Source organism: Malus domestica, chromosome 03, assembly GCF_042453785.1.
Source record: "Malus domestica chromosome 03, GDT2T_hap1".
Taxonomy (NCBI): domain Eukaryota; kingdom Viridiplantae; phylum Streptophyta; class Magnoliopsida; order Rosales; family Rosaceae; genus Malus; species Malus domestica.
In genome coordinates this window covers 32,286,275-32,302,361 of record NC_091663.1, presented here as the reverse complement: position 1 = coordinate 32,302,361, position 16,087 = coordinate 32,286,275, and the positions used below count along the sequence as shown (strand labels likewise).

Here is a 16,087-nt window from a genome sequence, read left to right as displayed (position 1 = left end):
CCCAACTTGGTTTAACTAATCTAAATGCTCACCCTCAACTACTAATCGCACAGGTAATTTCAGTAGGCAAACTCATTTTGATGAGCCATGTAGACAAAAGCCAACTCCAACGGTAAGAAAATGGAGTTTGCAAATTTGGTCTACTTTCCTAAAATAGGTAATGTTGCCTTTTATAGTAAAATATTCTATGTGGAGGAAAATGACAAAACTGAAAGCTCAAAGTAGGTGTTATAAACGAAATAAGTAAAAAAAAAAAAAAAAAAATATATATATATATATAGGGATAGGATCAAGGAACAAATACTTTTACAAACATTTTTATGCTTCCTTATAGCCTTTAGATTTTATAACATTCAACGGTCTAGATTAAGAGTGATGTGAAGAGTTTTAAACATTAAATGACTTGAATGATGATGCAGATCATAATTAATAAGGAAAATACTAATACAAATAAAAACAAATATCTAATAGAATAAAATAAATAAATAAATAATCAGAAATTGAACCCTAATAACAAAAAAAAAAAAATCTCTTCTTTGTCGATGAGGTCTGCAATGTTCAAATAATCATAATTTTAACCCAAATAAGTGCAAAGCTTGATGCTCCTATTGCCACAGTAAGATCGCTAGAAACATCGGAGATTTGCTTGCGTAATAGAAAAAAAGATTGTTGAAAAATGGAAACGAAGCGAGGCAAGAAAATCAATATCTAAATTACAATCTAGAACCAAAAGCATACATTCTTATAGGTACCAAAATATCAAAAGCCTTACAGGAACACAACATTCGACTTACAATCAAAACATATGGAAAGTGTATTGAGATAGTTGGTTTTTTTTTATTTGAAAAACTAAAAGGGTAGAAAAATCATCAAATACATGAATTGACAAAACTAAAAAAAATTCCAAAAGCTAATTTAACTACCCTACATATATGAACAATAATAGATTTTAGGGTTTTGTTTTGCTTATGTAGTGGAGGTTCAAGCATGGAAGTTGTAGACATGTGGATCGGAGATAGAGGTTGCAGCCTCATTTCTTATTTTCACGATTAGGGTTTCTTCCTTTTTTATTTTAATTTTATTTGAAATTTTCTTCTAGGTTTTATGTTTTTTCAATTTTATTTTTATCTTTAATATTAGTTAAAATCAACATAAGCATTCATAGTATTTAATGAATAAATAAGAACCCTTAGATGTTATAAAATTTAAGGGCTACAAATGACACAACTCGACCCGGAATGTCCACTAGGACTCCGAATCGAGCCGTGCTGGCCAACACCTAGAAGGTGATGAAGCCATAAAGTGTGATAATGTATAAAATACGGACAAATTTTAAATCTAAAAGTGCCTAAACACACGAGTGCGTGGTGAAAGGGTATGGACCCATTCACACGTGATATACAGAGCATAAGAAAACTACGGTAAGGTAAGATAAAGATTATACCATCACAAGAAGCCACCAATACAGGGAAGTGCCACAAATTCTCGTCGATACAGAAACTTGCTACTAAAATCGTAAAACTTGTATAATTTCCCATAAAGTATAATACATACCTGTATCGAAACCATAATCGAAAAAGAATATCCAAATATATGCCATGCCAAATATCTCAATATAATAAAATAAGTAAAACAGGGGAAATAAATCTTTGGAAGTAATATGTCAGTCGGATCCACCTATTGTGACCTGAACGGCTGAATCCATAGCTCATCACATATCCCTACATAGGAGTCGGAACCACCTCTAGTGGTATGTACGACATGCTGGGAGTAAATAATTACGCTTAAGTGCTACGATCACGTAAAAACTGTGCGAAGTATCGCAAGTCACCTACGAGTCGAAACCACCTAATGTGGTCTGTATGACAGGTTGGCACCTACCTTGAATCCAAGGTGAGCATGTGGTGCGGGAGGTGAACGATCACGTGAAGGCTAGGCCCTGTCCTCGGGCGAGAGCACTAACACCGGGGTGCAGGTTTATGAGCTCTAAATGCATCTAATATGACATGTACGACTTATAGACAACTCGTACGATAATGTCGGAGTTGCCTCTATTGCAACTTGTACAACAGTGTCGGAGTTGCTTAAAAGATAAATATAGTCATGCCATCCCTCAATCGTTCCAAATAAAATGTAATCATAATCATGCATCCCACATTTCACAACATATACTCACCTGAACTTATATGTGCATCATGCGTTCACCTTCGTACTTTAAAGCATTCATAATAATTATGCGCAATAATATACTTATAGACATGCCCTGATGCAATCCAAAACTTAACCATATCGTAGTGCTTCCAAATATATATATATATCAATAATGTGGCGTAAAATGCACAATCTATAATGCCCTACTCCCGAACTATTTATTTTTGAGAATAATTATTGGTGACAAGCTCAACTAAACACTAGTTTAACCAACTATCAATACTTACGATTCTTTACTTCAATTTCTCGATCCTTCACACAATGATTTATGACCAACATCCAATCACTAAATCATAAGGTTAAATCTCATATTTTCACCAATTTCCTTCACATTGCTCGATTTCCCAAACAAGGCTTTTGTCTCAAATATTGTATGGCTGCATCTAACGTCTCGTTAGACTGCCTACGTACCCTAAACAAGGATCAAGCCATTCATAGTTCACATTTCCAAAGTTCAAACCACAAGAATATATTTATTTAATCCAACATATACTACAACCGTACTAATATTCAAACCACAACAATTAGGTTTCAAAAGCATAATTAGAATAACGAATTTCATAAAATAAAATCATGTCGGCTCCTTGGCCGTGCGCCGCCGCACTAGCCGCAGCGGGTGGCGGTCGGCCGCCCTAGCTCGCCGCAAAACTCGATTATTTCTAAAAATTCTCAAAAATTACAGAAATGAAGATCTCAAAGAGTAGAGCAAACATTATACCTGCGACCAAGGCCAATTTGAAAAGGGTGTGCTTCAATTCAACCTCCATACTCACTCTGACGCCTCGACCATTGCTTGGGCTTTGTTCTTGAGGTTGAGGGGAGCCTATGGGTGGTGGTAAGTGGTTGGGTTAGCTTCAATATTTACGGTTTGTCGTCATACACCCACACGGACCACCGTCGATTTTTCCTCCAAAATACCACCAAATTCTTCAAATGTTGGGATGGAAATGGAAGAGAGAGGGTTAGGGTGGTATTTCCAGGTAGTAGTTCAACACAATTCACTGGAAATTAGCCGGAAAATGCACAGATTTGGCCTTGATACTCGGCCCGGTCGCACGGGTCAAGGACGAGACCCGATTTTCCCCTCATTCTCACCTTCCCTCCTTTACCTCCTTTCTCTTCTCTCTGGTTGGTCAGTCTCCTCTCTTCCTCTCCTCCGATTGGGCAGCAGCCCCCTCATCTATTTTTTTCTTGTTTCCTTTCTTTTTCTGTTTTTCCTCTCCCCTGGCCACACACACATACTCTTGGCATATAAATCATTTAATAATAAAAAAAAAAACATAGTGTAAAATAATTAAAATAGTATTTCATTCCAAATACCTTCGGGTTCGTAACTCAATAAAACTTTAACCGTAACTCCAAAATCACTTCTACCTGTGCCTACGCGTCCGTAAGATCGATCTCTATCCGAATATGTCAAGAAACATGACGAAATATACGAGAATCACATACGTCCTCGAAAATCATGCTTTGCCCACATGGCATTTCCGTAATTTCATGTATTAAAATTATAAAAACCATAATTTTTAGGGATGGGCTGTCACAACAAAGAAGTGTAAAAATGTTTGTAAAAATATGATCATATCCCATATATATATATATATATAATTTTGCCTACTTGGTTTGCCTAACTCATTGAGTGACAAACTTTGTCTATAAGACAATTAAGCAGGCAACATTTATACTACAATTTTGCCTAATTTAATTGTGTATACCAATGTAGATATATACCCTACCTCATAATATTTTTAATTTTTTTAATATATACTCTATCTCATAATTTGAACTTATCCTTTTTAGGTCATATTGAAATATGTTTCCAACAAAAGTTTACTTAAGTTAGAAACCGTTTAATTATCTAAGTGCGACCTAATAAAATAAGAACCAACCTTGTGTTGTCAATAACTAATGAAATGTTCCTAAAGATAATAATCAAATGGCTAAATGATTTTCAATTTTAATGAAATTTGCGAGGACGTGAAAAATGAATAGTTCCAATTATAAGTTTACTAACTTATTAACACTTGAACACGATTATCTACACACGCATACTTAAAACCACAATTCGATCAACTAAAATAGCCTACGCTACCATGTGTGTCATCAAGCAGAGGCCTTGGTGCCTTGTTGAGGAGGCCCCGTCACCATAAGATAATTTTTCGTACAATATGAAATACCACACACCGCTGCCAATAATGATGCTTAGTGATGAATACTATATGATATATGAAGGGTAGTGCTATATCCACACACCTCTTTTGTTCTTCTACACATATTTTTAATTTCTAGATCTTATATCGAATGAATTGAAAAATATCAAATAACAAAAATTAACAAAAAAATGTGTGAAAAGTTAAAAATAAAAAATATGTGAATAACGCCATCATATATCCGATCCGAATAATGACCTACTGTTAGTGATGTTTTGCCATATCCTTCCTGATCTTTTGCCTTTTATCAGAAACTGGATATGGGGCCAAATGTACCACATCCAAAACCTTGAACATTTGTTTCCAAATTCTAGTAACCTGTCAAATTCCCTATGAGTTTCTCACCGATACGGTGGGTTTTAATTTTCTGGGAAACCTAACGGAAAGACGAGGCCCAAGAGACATCACGTAGGCTCTGCAGCAGGTGTTCTCCAGGATTCCATATATTTTAAGGATTTGGCGTAATTTGTCAGTTCTATGATCTTCGAACACATTCACTTGATTTTAAGGATTTTTGCACCCGTTTGATAACTATTTAATTTTAGTTTTTACTTTTTTTGCTTATGATATGAGAAAAGTATTGCTAAAGTTAATTCTTTATTCTTGTCCTAAATTAGAGATATAAAGAGGGTTGGAGTTTGAAAGCAAATTGAACAACCTTGCAAAAATTTTTTTGTCAAAATGATAGACTTATTAGCACTAGCGGAGCCAATGTGGGGGCCTTGGCATACCTTGACCCCAATATGTTTGTAAATTTATCCTTTTGAAAATTTTTGTGACCCCCATAGGTGCATAGCAGCAGCAGATGAAATATTGGGCATTGGAATATTATATGAGTAGCAGCATATGAAATATTATAAAAAAAATCCATAATTTCCCATTAGTTAATTCCAAATTCTATTAGGCATTGGACTTAATTTTTCATTAGTTAATTGACTTAATTTCATTAGCCAATCCCCAGACACTGAAGACTAAAAGTGCCTAATTAGGTTTTTTTTCTTGTACTTTTGGTTGAGTCAGTGGTTGTTAATGTGATCAAACTTATATTATGTGGTTAAGTTGGTTCATCTTACTTAATTTTATCCAAATATGGAGCTCACACTACTTGAAAATGAACTTAAGAATTATATTTCTGGCATGCATTTGCATAATAAATTTTCTGAGTTGAAAGGAATTAGTAGTCTTGCACAAAAGTTGGTGGAGACAAAGAGGGATAGACAATATCCCCTTGGTGTACATGCTAGTGAAATTAGCAATAATTTCACCAATTGCGAGTCTTGCAACTGCTTCTATTGAAAGAGCTTATTCAATGATGAATATTGTGAAGAATCAACCTCATAATAGGATGGGTGGTCATTGGTTGAATGATAGTTTGTTTGTATACATTGAGAATGACATATTTAATTATGAGAACACGTTGTGGACAATTATAAATGGAAGTACAATTGATTTTTGAAAGCTATTTTTTGACCCATCGTTGTAAATTTTTTGCTCCGCCATTACTTATTAGATTCTAATGATACTGTTTATATCCTTAGACAAAATATTGAAAAAAAAATTCAGGACCAATAAAAACCTCTGTTGTGTTTTTGTTTGCCCCTCAAGATAGCAATGGAACAGCCTCGCAATTTCACAACGGTGAAAACGTTGTCATATATATAGGTTGTATAAGTTTGAGAGCAGAAACGCTTCGTCTTGTACCTAGCTAATAGCTGTATGTTTTAAGGTCAAAAGTTGGTCCCTGAGCGTGAGGCTAATATTTTGGAATCTTAGTCTTGAGCCTTTCACAGAAAGTTAGTACATAATTTTTACGTTTATAGCGAAATTTTATCTTTAGGACATTGTCCATATACAAAGTTTATATACTCAACAAGTCAGTCTATTTCAATTTGTTTTTTCTCTTCTGTTCATGCGATCTTACTGTTATAACGTACTATATTTGTTATAGTTGCATAACTACTGTTATCTATTTGCTTTCAGACAGTATTGCCTACGTAATATTTATCTGTCAAGAAAGTATGCAAACTAACACGTTTTGTTATAATTATTATTATTATTATTAAGGAGGGAGGGAAGAGTTTGAAACTATTAGAATAATTTAGGAGATGAGATAATTTCGAACCCGAAAAGCATAGGTAGAAACCTAACATCTTATCTACTAAGATATTGAACCATATGCATGCAGGAAACCTGCTGAAACGGTTCAATATGTTGAATTTCAAACCACTGAATATGTTGGAACCAAATTTTTACACCTCCCTACACGGCTAAGCAATCGCTGAAAACCTGCTTGCAGGATGAGCAAACAACCGTAAAAACTATTTCTTAGGAGACGGTTAATCAAGTCAGTCAAGTCAGTCAAGACTTTTACATATGACAGCATATATGTTTGATGCCTTTGATAGGAATCCTAAGGGGTTAACACATTTATGCAAAAATTCAATTAAAAATAAGGTCATTTATTCAATTTGTAGAAAATAGATAAACGGTTCATAATGTTTTTAACAAATCCGACCATATATTTTTATACATTTCGATAATTGTACAATCTTATTATTATCAATTTTTTGCAAATATGATATTTATTAGAGATAATTTATAAGATAAACGATTTTGATTATAAATATGAAACTTTATCAATCGGTCACAAAATATGTTGAGAAATAACTCATCTTTAAGTATTGAGAAGCAAGTGAATTCCTTGCCTTAGATTACATCATTAGCTTCTTGAAATTAATGTATAATTTGATTCATTTTGCGTGCACCACACATGATAACTGATGGATTTTTAAATCATTAGTAAATCCACCAGATGATTCCTGGATAATCAACTCCCTGCAATTTGGTAAAGGCTTCCTAGAAAGTAACTCGGTGATTTAAAGTACTGGGCAAATTGAGAATCCACCAATCTGCTTTGCAAGTTGGTTAACATTTGAGAAACAAAAGTGAACGAAATGACATTTAAACTGCTTTGACAGAAAAGAAAAGAAAAAAAGTACTCTTATAAGTTTTTTTTCACGACACACTTTAAGAGCTTTAAACTCAAAAACTTAATGAGGTGTAAAACACACAAAATGTGAACTGTTTCCTTGAAAGCACTTGCCATGTAAACTTTTCAGGAAGTGGTCTTTCAAGACAGTTCTCAACTGTTAGATGCATATCCGAATCAACGACTATTATGTCATGTGACTCATTACTAGGTATAATACATGCTAAGTGTATAGTATGGGTTTGTTCGTTCTCTCTCTCTCACTCTAAGCACAAACTAAACAACAAGAAAACCCCCTAAATAAAGCTTACCAAAACCGAACCCTAAATAAAGCTGACCAAAATCGAACCCTAAATTAATCCTGAATTTTTCTCTTTCACTTTGCATTTTCTCAATCTTAATTTTCGTCTCTTTTCATGGAGGTGTGGTGGTGCTCTTGGTGTTTATAGGTTTAAAAACAACACACGATATCATAGTATAAATAATGTACTTCCAATCGAGTCCTATTAAAATCTAAAAAAAACCAAACAATTGAACTGTTTTTTATTTGAAAGCAGTTGCCATGTAGAATTTTCAGGAAGTACTTTTTCAAGAAGAACTTCATACTCAAAGACAGAATTTGAAAGTTTAATGATTTGATCAAGAAGCCCAAGCCCGACAAGAAAAAAACCTAAAGACTTTATCAAGAAGCCCAAACCAAAGCAACTAAACCTAAACCTCCAAAAAAGTGGTCGTTAGGGTTTAACCCTTTCAAACGACGTCGCTGCGCCTCACGGAGTAAAGTCCGGGCAAAGTTTCCCCGCCCTGCTTCCTTCCTTCCCCAGCTCCAAGTCTCCAGACTCTCCATTGCAATACAATTCTTCAACTTATCGAACACTTTCTCTTCGTTTCTCGGGAAAATACTTCAATTTTCTGGTAATCTTCTCCCCCCTTTCTCTAAATTCTGAATTTAATTGTCTTCCTTGTATATGTAGATTCATGCACAACACTGCTGCATGTTTGAAATTCCAATTAATGGAAAAAATAATCTCTTTTCGTACTGTTTTGGATTTTCTGCGATTATGTTTGGTGAAAGTTCCAAACTTTTCTGTAATGCTTGCTAACTTTCGCCTCAATTCAGCAGCTAAGAAAGTTTTTCTTAATTAATTAACTAATTAGCCATTCAGTACTATGATTCGGTGGTATTCCTCTTCATTTAGAAGTGAAGGGTCCTAGGTTCGAATCTCGTGGATAGCAAATTCGATATCAAATTAGGCTGCTCAAATAAAATAAATTAAATTAACTAATTAAAATTTTTAATTGATCTATTTAGCTGCTAATATAATTGTGCGTATGTAATGGCATTTGGATTTTAAAAGTATCAGTGCTTTTGAAGAGGAAATCATGAGTAAAAAGGAAAATTAAATCTACCCTTTTACACGATAATGATACTTAGAGATATAACTCATTTTTTGAACATAAGATGAAAAAATCTGTTGGTGTTAATCGTAATCTGATAGTAATAAAGCAAACTTAAGTAGTAAGCGGAAACACGTGGCTTGGCAATGACGTCCATGTTCCCAATTCCAGAATCCAAACAATGCTTCAACGGTAGAATAGTTAGGCAGATGCCAGAATTCTTAATCTTCTATTTCAAATTGTACAAAATTCAAAGTCTCATTTTTTCTTCGTCATGCTAGATTGCAATGAACGAATACATCGGTGATGAAACAAACAATGCACAAGAACAAAAGGAACATGAAATAGAAGACCCCGAGCTGTGTAGACTTCTTGTACCAAAAGCAGAAGATCTGCCTCTCATCCCTCCCTCTTCTGTTGAATCCAACTTTGTCTCTTATTTCGCTCCAGGTTCTTCCTAATGTGTTCATTTGATTTTCTAATAGCACAACTATTTGTGTAAAGCTAAAACATCTGTTTTTGTGTCCAGATTTTATGAAGCCAGGACATGACCAGTACATTTATCGCCATGCCAATGGGTACAAAACCCAACCTTTTTCGTTTTGTTTCATATCTGTTTGTTAACTTTTCAAAAGTGAAGTTTGATTGTTTTTAAATTGTAATTTTATGTCCAAGATTGTGTGTGATTGGCTTGGCTCCAACACATGTGGCTCTTAAGGAAGAAGGGGGTATCACAGCTGTTGATTTCAATGTTGGGAAATCTGATCGTAGTGGGATAAAGGTTACTGGAAAACGCAAGAAGGTATCTGTTCTTTCTCTAATTCTAAAGATGGAAACTAGGTTCTCTTGCTCTCTGAGCTAGTAGCTTGTAGAAATTATTTATTTATTCTTTTAATTTTCTGGACAATTTCTTTATCATTCTAGTTCATTTACATAATCTGTAATTGCTATGCTTTTATCTCTTTTAGTATATAATATTTTAGGTTGTGGAGTCTTAAACTTGATGAGGCATGGTGTCAGTTCTTATATTGTGATTTTGTAATATATGAAAATTGTTCTTATGCAGAATGCACAACACTTGGAGTCCAACTCAGCCTTGTGTAAAGTTTGCACCAATGATGCTACTTATATTGTGAGGTAGAAACCTATTTTTGTCTATGCTTTCTTCGTCTTTCAGTTTTCATTATTCTGCATTCAACTCCTTTCCATATATGAGCTTTGAAGTTGTAGTTTCTTTTGACAGGTGTTGCGTAAAAGGTTCACTATTGGAAGTGAATGATAGATTAATCAAGCAGCCAGATTTGCTTAATTCAGCCGTAAGAATCAGTTAATACCCTTTTATTAGCGGTTGTCAGATTTTTACTGTATAGATCTGTACCATTGGAGTCATTATTGTTAAATGGAATCAACGTAGGTAGGATTAAGCATATTTCCTCTTTTTGTACTTAACGCCTGTAACTGTGACACTATACTTCCATATGTTTGTATTTGTAAACATCGTTTAGTGCCTACAGACTAGATACTGCACTGGATAAAAGGATGAGAAATGCTAACACAAGAACAATGATATGCATTTCAGGCAAATAATGTTGAGAGAGAGGAGAGAGGGAGAGGTGGGGGGTTAGCATTCCTTTGGTACTGAAATACCATGAAGATATTTTGTGTTTGAACATACCTGGGGTAGCTTTTGTTTGATCTGAGTCAATGCATGCTACTTCTATTGATTGAATGTTTTGGGATGGTTTCTGAACCTTATGATTGATTAAGACTGGCATTGACGGTTGTGATGGTGTAGGCTTAGAATTCCTAAGTAACTTGGTCTTGTGGGACTGAAAAGACACCACAAGCTTCTACTCTTATCCATGCTGCAGTTTTACATCCGAAGATACCTACCCTCTCAGGGCATCTGGCCATCACATGTATTGATTTGTGTTTTCTTTTTCACTTAGCGTCTTCCTTTTTACACTTTTTGACAGTAGTTTTAGTTCTTTATACTAGTGCTGCGGTTTGTAGGCTGGTGGCTCATTCTTCATACTTATTTGTCCCATTCCAGGCAGATAGAGAAGGATATATTGCCATTATCATGCCAAAGCCAGCAGATTGGCTCAAAGTCAAGGATTCGCTGTTAAGCCTTGAAGATTACAAAAAGCTGAGGGAAGTTTCATGACTTGTCATAAAGTTTGCAAATTCCCCTCTTTTATCACCGATCCTGGATGAAAAAGAGAGAACATTGAAATCTGCTGTCTATCATGGTGCATACGAGATTACCCATCACTTACTCCTTGCTTGTGGGTGTCACAGCTTTGATATCTTGTGGCTTTTGGCAGTTTCAACGCATACGATTGGTACATTTTCTCCCCTGCTTCCGTATCATGTATACCATTAAAGTTATATTATTTCTGAAAATAATGATGGTTTTAATAAAGAAAATTGCAGTACATCCTTTGCATTGTTTTATAGCATTACATTCTTCTGATAGAACTGTATATGTGACGCTCGTAGTCAGGTAATTAGTTATTCATTGCAACTAATCTGCCAAATTAAGGGCTGATGTAGTTATGCGCCATTTATGAAGGGACTATTCTGCCAGCCATTACATAAAGCAACATACTAAGTACAATAACAGAAGGAACCACACACTAAGATGATCGAATATCTACTTCGAATATTTGATGTAACCGACCGAAGTATTCACGTCCTTTATAAGAGTCCCAAGCAATGGTGCCAACACACACTTAGAGGTATCTTCCCTGTAAAAGAACCCTAAGCACTTACAGTCCTTATCACACTTGGCCCTGCACTCTCCGACCTTCATTGGACCATCTCCCCCATCCAAATAAGGACTCAGAAAGTGCTCAACATCCGCAACCTTGTAGTAGCTCGCTTTTGCCCCACTCTTACACTGTCCCAACTTTGGTGCTGCACAGCCCTTGCTCCAACCCAGAAGCCCTTTCGGGCTGGGGCACCCAACACACATGCCCCTACTACAGTACCCATACGAACCACACTTAGATGGCAATGCACATTCTCTAATGAAATAGCTCGAAAAGAATGCAAAGCTCTCTTCCCATTTCATGTTTCTCACTTTGTCATAGTAAGTATAGGCCTTGAGATTGCCATCAGACCCGAGTCTTAGAAATGTGTATGTAGCATTGTAGTTGAGCTTGTTAAGGTTGATTTGGTGTGCGTTGCCAATGGGACGAACTTGTAGGAGGTGCCTATGGCTTTGTGGTGGTGGTGGTGGTGGAGCGTTAATGTCCTGGTTTACATTGAGCACAAGCTCATAAGCAATGCCATCATCGAACCCATCCATAATGTCAAAATCAAAGGTTACAGTGCTTCCGTAGTCGGTTCCTGTCCACCCGCCATAGATAAGACGCTGGCCAGTATTGTTCAAGTACATAGTGAACCCAGTGTGGTCCAGAACAATACTGTATGGCCCATCAGAGCCATCGGTATCAGATTTGCGACTAACAAGCTTGTTACGGCCATTAGTTGTGACTGATTGCCCCAGTAGAAGAGTATCAGTAGGGTAATCAAAGCTTTGCCATATGAATCTTCCATTCTTGTCATGGAGAACCAAGTTACCGTTTCCAAGTAACTTGATGCCTGTGACACCTTTGTTGGCTGTGTTGGTTTGCCAAACAACAGTCCCATCTGCTTCTCCGAGGACTAAGTTTCCCTCTCTACCCAAAGAGAGAGTGGCTTTCTCGCGAACCGGGTGGTTCCGGTTTGCATCCCAGACCCACCGCACTTCATCCTTGGGAACACCGGCTCTGATAGCGAGTATGTAAGAATCTGGGGTGGTGTTGTAGAAGCATAACCCGAAAGGATGTGTGTAGAAGGTGTGGGAATTTGTTTGGATCACGCGGTAGGTAGCATGGTATTCTACGATTCCACCTCCTAATTCGCCTTGGTTGATGAATTTGAAGGTTTGGTTTGTAGGGACTTGGGCTTGAATGGGAATGGCAAAGAGGATGGCAATGAAGGAGAAAAGGAAAACAGCTGAAAGTGAAGTTTTAGTTGCCATTTAGTGATATTTGCTACTCGTTCTTGTGGAGGATTATATAAGGTAATTCTAGTGAGAATATATCAATAAGGTCAGGATCACCAAATGTACTCGTTAAATAAAACGTTGTCACATCAGTTAAAATAGATGGTGATTTTCACTCCTATTTCCTTTACGTCTCTTGATTCTCGTATGATTTATTCGAAAAAAGAGAATATAGGATGAGAAAGATGAGTGCGAAAATAACTTGTAATTGATGCCACTTGGATGCCCTAAATGTGTAGGGTATCTACCTTCAGGGAGAGAAGGTACTAGATGACAAGTCAATGAAGGTCGGCTGGGGAGGGGAGACAACTGTAAGATGCAGAACAAAATTATATCCTGTTTGCTGAGTAACTCCACATGTGCTAATGTAAGACATATCTTCTTGGATTGCGAGGGCAAGCACAAGTCAAGCTTGGCGTCCAGACAAGCTCATAACTTGCATTGCAGATGACAAGCTTATCACTTGCATTGTAGATAACTTAGTACTATTATCTAGTGAGAATATATCAATAAGGTCAGGATCACCAAATGTACTCGTTGAATAAAACGTTGTCACATTATTTAAAATAGATGGTGATTTTCACACTCCTATTACCTACTGCATTCTGCTTCTTGTTTACGTCTCTTGATTCTCGGATGATTTATTCAAGGCTAGAAAAAAAGAGAATATAGGATGAGAAAGATGAGTGCGAAATAACTTGTAATTGATGCCACTTGGATGCCCTAAATGTGTAGGGTATATACCTTCAGTGAGAGAAGGTACTAGATGACAAGTCAGTGCAGGTTGGCTGGGGAGACAACTTTAAGATGCAGAACAAAATTATATCCTGATTGCTGAGTCACTCCACATGTGCTAATGTAAGACATATCTTCTTGGATTGCGAGGGCAAGCACAAGTCAAGCTTGGCGTCCAGACAAGCTTATCACTTGCATTGCAGATGACAAGCTTATCACTTGCATTGCAGATAACTTAGTACTACTATCTAGTGGTATTCCTCTTCACTTGTAAGTGAGAGGTCTTAAGTTCAATTATCGTCAAAGGTGAATTTGAATCACGTTATTGTTAGCTCATTTGGAGGCTAAGCCTACCCCTTCCTCTTTAACGTAGATAATATCGTTTGTTAAAAAAAATCAAATTATAAACTTGTCAATGTATATATATATTTGCTCCCAGAGCTTTACAGCATAAACCACCGAAAAATGTCTTCCCCTCAACTAATCATGTCACTACCGTGCATGTTCATTTTCTCACTCTTTGCTTTCATTGCTCAAGCCAAAGTTCCAGCAAATCAAACTTTCAAGTACGTCAATGAAGGGGAATTTGGGCCTTTCATTACAGAATATGATGCAAGCTATCGGATGCTTGATCCTTTTGCCTCCCCCTTCCAACTTGCTTTCTACAACACCACCCCAAATGCCTTCACTCTTGCTCTACGCATGGGTTTGAGGCGGTCGGAGTCGCAGTTTTATTGGGTTTGGGAAGCCAACCGGGGGAAACCTGTCGGCGAAAATGCCACCTTCACATTTGGGACTGATGGGAATCTTGTTTTGGCCAATGCCGATGGCCGAGTGGCTTGGCAAAGCAACACCGCCAACAAAGGTGTCGTAGGCTTCGACTTGCTTTCAACTGGCAATATGGTACTTTATGACTCAAAGGGTAACTTTGTTTGGCAAAGTTTTGACTACCCATCAAACACTTTGTTGGTGGGTCAATCTCTGCGTGCCGGGGGAGTAAGCAAGCTTGTGAGTCGAGCATCGGAGGCAGAAAACGAGGACGGGTCTTATAGCTTGGTGATGGAGGCGAAAGGTTTGGCTATGTACTACAAGAGCAAGAACTCCCCACGACCATCACTTTACTTCACATCTTCCAAATGGATTAGTGTCCAAAAGGGCTCATTGAACCATGTGACATTGAAATGTTCACCGGATGCTCATGAGGGTTTTGCTTACGACTTGAGCTTGGACTATGTAGCAGGAAACTCATCCTCCAGAGGAAATGTCATGCTTGCTAGACCCAACTACAATAGCACATCAACATTCCTTAGGCTGGAAATGGATGGAAATTTGAGGCTTCACACTTACTATAAAGTAGTTCGTTACGGTGCATGGGAGGTGACCTTCACGCTTTTCGATAAAGATTCGAGATGGGAAAACGGGTGCCAACTGCCGGAGCGATGCGGGAAGTTGGGCATTTGTGAGGACAGCCAATGTGTTGCTTGCCCATCGTCTAAGGGACTGTTGGGTTGGAGCGAGAGTTGTGAGCCTGAGAAGCTAACTTCTTGTGATCCAAAGAGCTTCCACTACTACAAAGTTGAAGGGGTTGATCATTTCTTGAGCAAGTACGCAAAGGGAGATTCAATCAAAGAGAGTGATTGTGCTAAGAAGTGTACATTGGATTGCAAGTGTTTGGGCTACTTTTACAACCAAGACACATCAAAGTGTTGGATTGCTTATGATTTGAAAACTTTAACCAAAGTTGCCAATTCCACGCATGTGGGTTACATCAAAGCACCTAACCACTAGGCCACAGAGAGAATGTACAATGTGGAATGACAATCTAGTGTGTATTTTCTTGTTTTCTTAGCTTATTCTACAATGTCTCAATTGGGTTATATGATATTAGCTCTAGGTATGGGGTCTTATCAAGCTGCTTTATTTCATTTGATTACTCATGCTTATTTGAAGACATTATTATTCTTAGAATCTGGATCAATTATTCATGCAATGAGATATTGGGCAAAAAAAAAAAATGGTTTCTCCAACGCTATGAATATAAAGAATCTTTTTCGTAAATTCTCGTCTACTATTAAATTTATATAAACTTAAGGAGTTGCGGGTTTTTTTCTACCAATTAGGGCCTCCCTTCACCACCACCAACCCCCCCCCCCCGCCCCCCCCCCCAAGGGATAATCTACAGGACGCTAACCCAGCCATGAAACTACTGAGTATTTACTACCTATTGAAGCACCATGACTCAGGAACCTGTTGAAGCATCATGTCTTGGGAACTCGTGCAAGCACCATGCCTTAGGAACCTACTAAGGAACCATGACTTAGGAACTTAATGAAGTATATATCCTTACTGAGCCACTCTTGCCGATTCACATGATCAACCCCAAATAAGTGGTAGTGGCAACCATCTATTGACTATTCCAATAACCAATGGGAGGGTTTTCTCCAACGTACATGGAAGGGGGTTCATAGTCACTGTGGTGTTCTAATCCAA

The 16,087-nt window shown here is 37.2% G+C and overlaps 3 protein-coding genes across 6 annotated transcripts; 2 read left to right on the top strand and 1 right to left on the bottom strand.

Annotated features, from left to right (window-relative positions):
* The first annotated feature begins 8,117 nt into the window (after positions 1–8,117).
* Positions 8,118–13,447, top strand: LOC103431588 (uncharacterized). 4 transcript variants are annotated; one of them, XR_011578899.1, is made up of 8 exons: positions 8,134–8,325; positions 9,090–9,258; positions 9,338–9,386; positions 9,484–9,610; positions 9,875–9,945; positions 10,052–10,124; positions 10,862–11,153; positions 13,102–13,447. XR_011578899.1 is itself a non-coding variant. In XM_008369759.4 (7 exons), exons 2-7 carry the CDS (start codon positions 9,096–9,098, stop codon positions 10,973–10,975), a joined length of 597 nt encoding a protein of 198 aa, XP_008367981.1. In that variant the 5' UTR covers positions 8,118–8,325; positions 9,090–9,095; the 3' UTR covers positions 10,976–11,246. The 4 variants fall into 4 exon arrangements, 2 of the variants coding, with proteins under 2 accessions (XP_008367981.1, XP_028956105.1); XR_003772280.2 differs by lacking the exon at positions 13,102–13,447 and adding an exon at positions 10,604–10,727 and having other exon boundaries at positions 10,862–11,246; XM_008369759.4 differs by lacking the exon at positions 13,102–13,447 and having other exon boundaries at positions 8,118–8,325; positions 10,862–11,246.
* LOC103431604 (EP1-like glycoprotein 2) lies at positions 11,311–13,085 on the bottom strand. Its single transcript, XM_008369773.4, has one exon. The coding sequence runs from the start codon at positions 12,836–12,838 to the stop codon at positions 11,465–11,467; it is 1,374 nt and encodes a 457-aa protein (XP_008367995.2). The 5' UTR covers positions 12,839–13,085; the 3' UTR covers positions 11,311–11,464.
* LOC103431581 (epidermis-specific secreted glycoprotein EP1-like) lies at positions 13,431–15,565 on the top strand. Its single transcript, XM_008369748.4, has one exon. It carries the CDS (start codon positions 14,063–14,065, stop codon positions 15,383–15,385), a length of 1,323 nt encoding a protein of 440 aa, XP_008367970.1. The 5' UTR covers positions 13,431–14,062; the 3' UTR covers positions 15,386–15,565.
* The last annotated feature ends 522 nt before the right edge of the window (positions 15,566–16,087 follow it).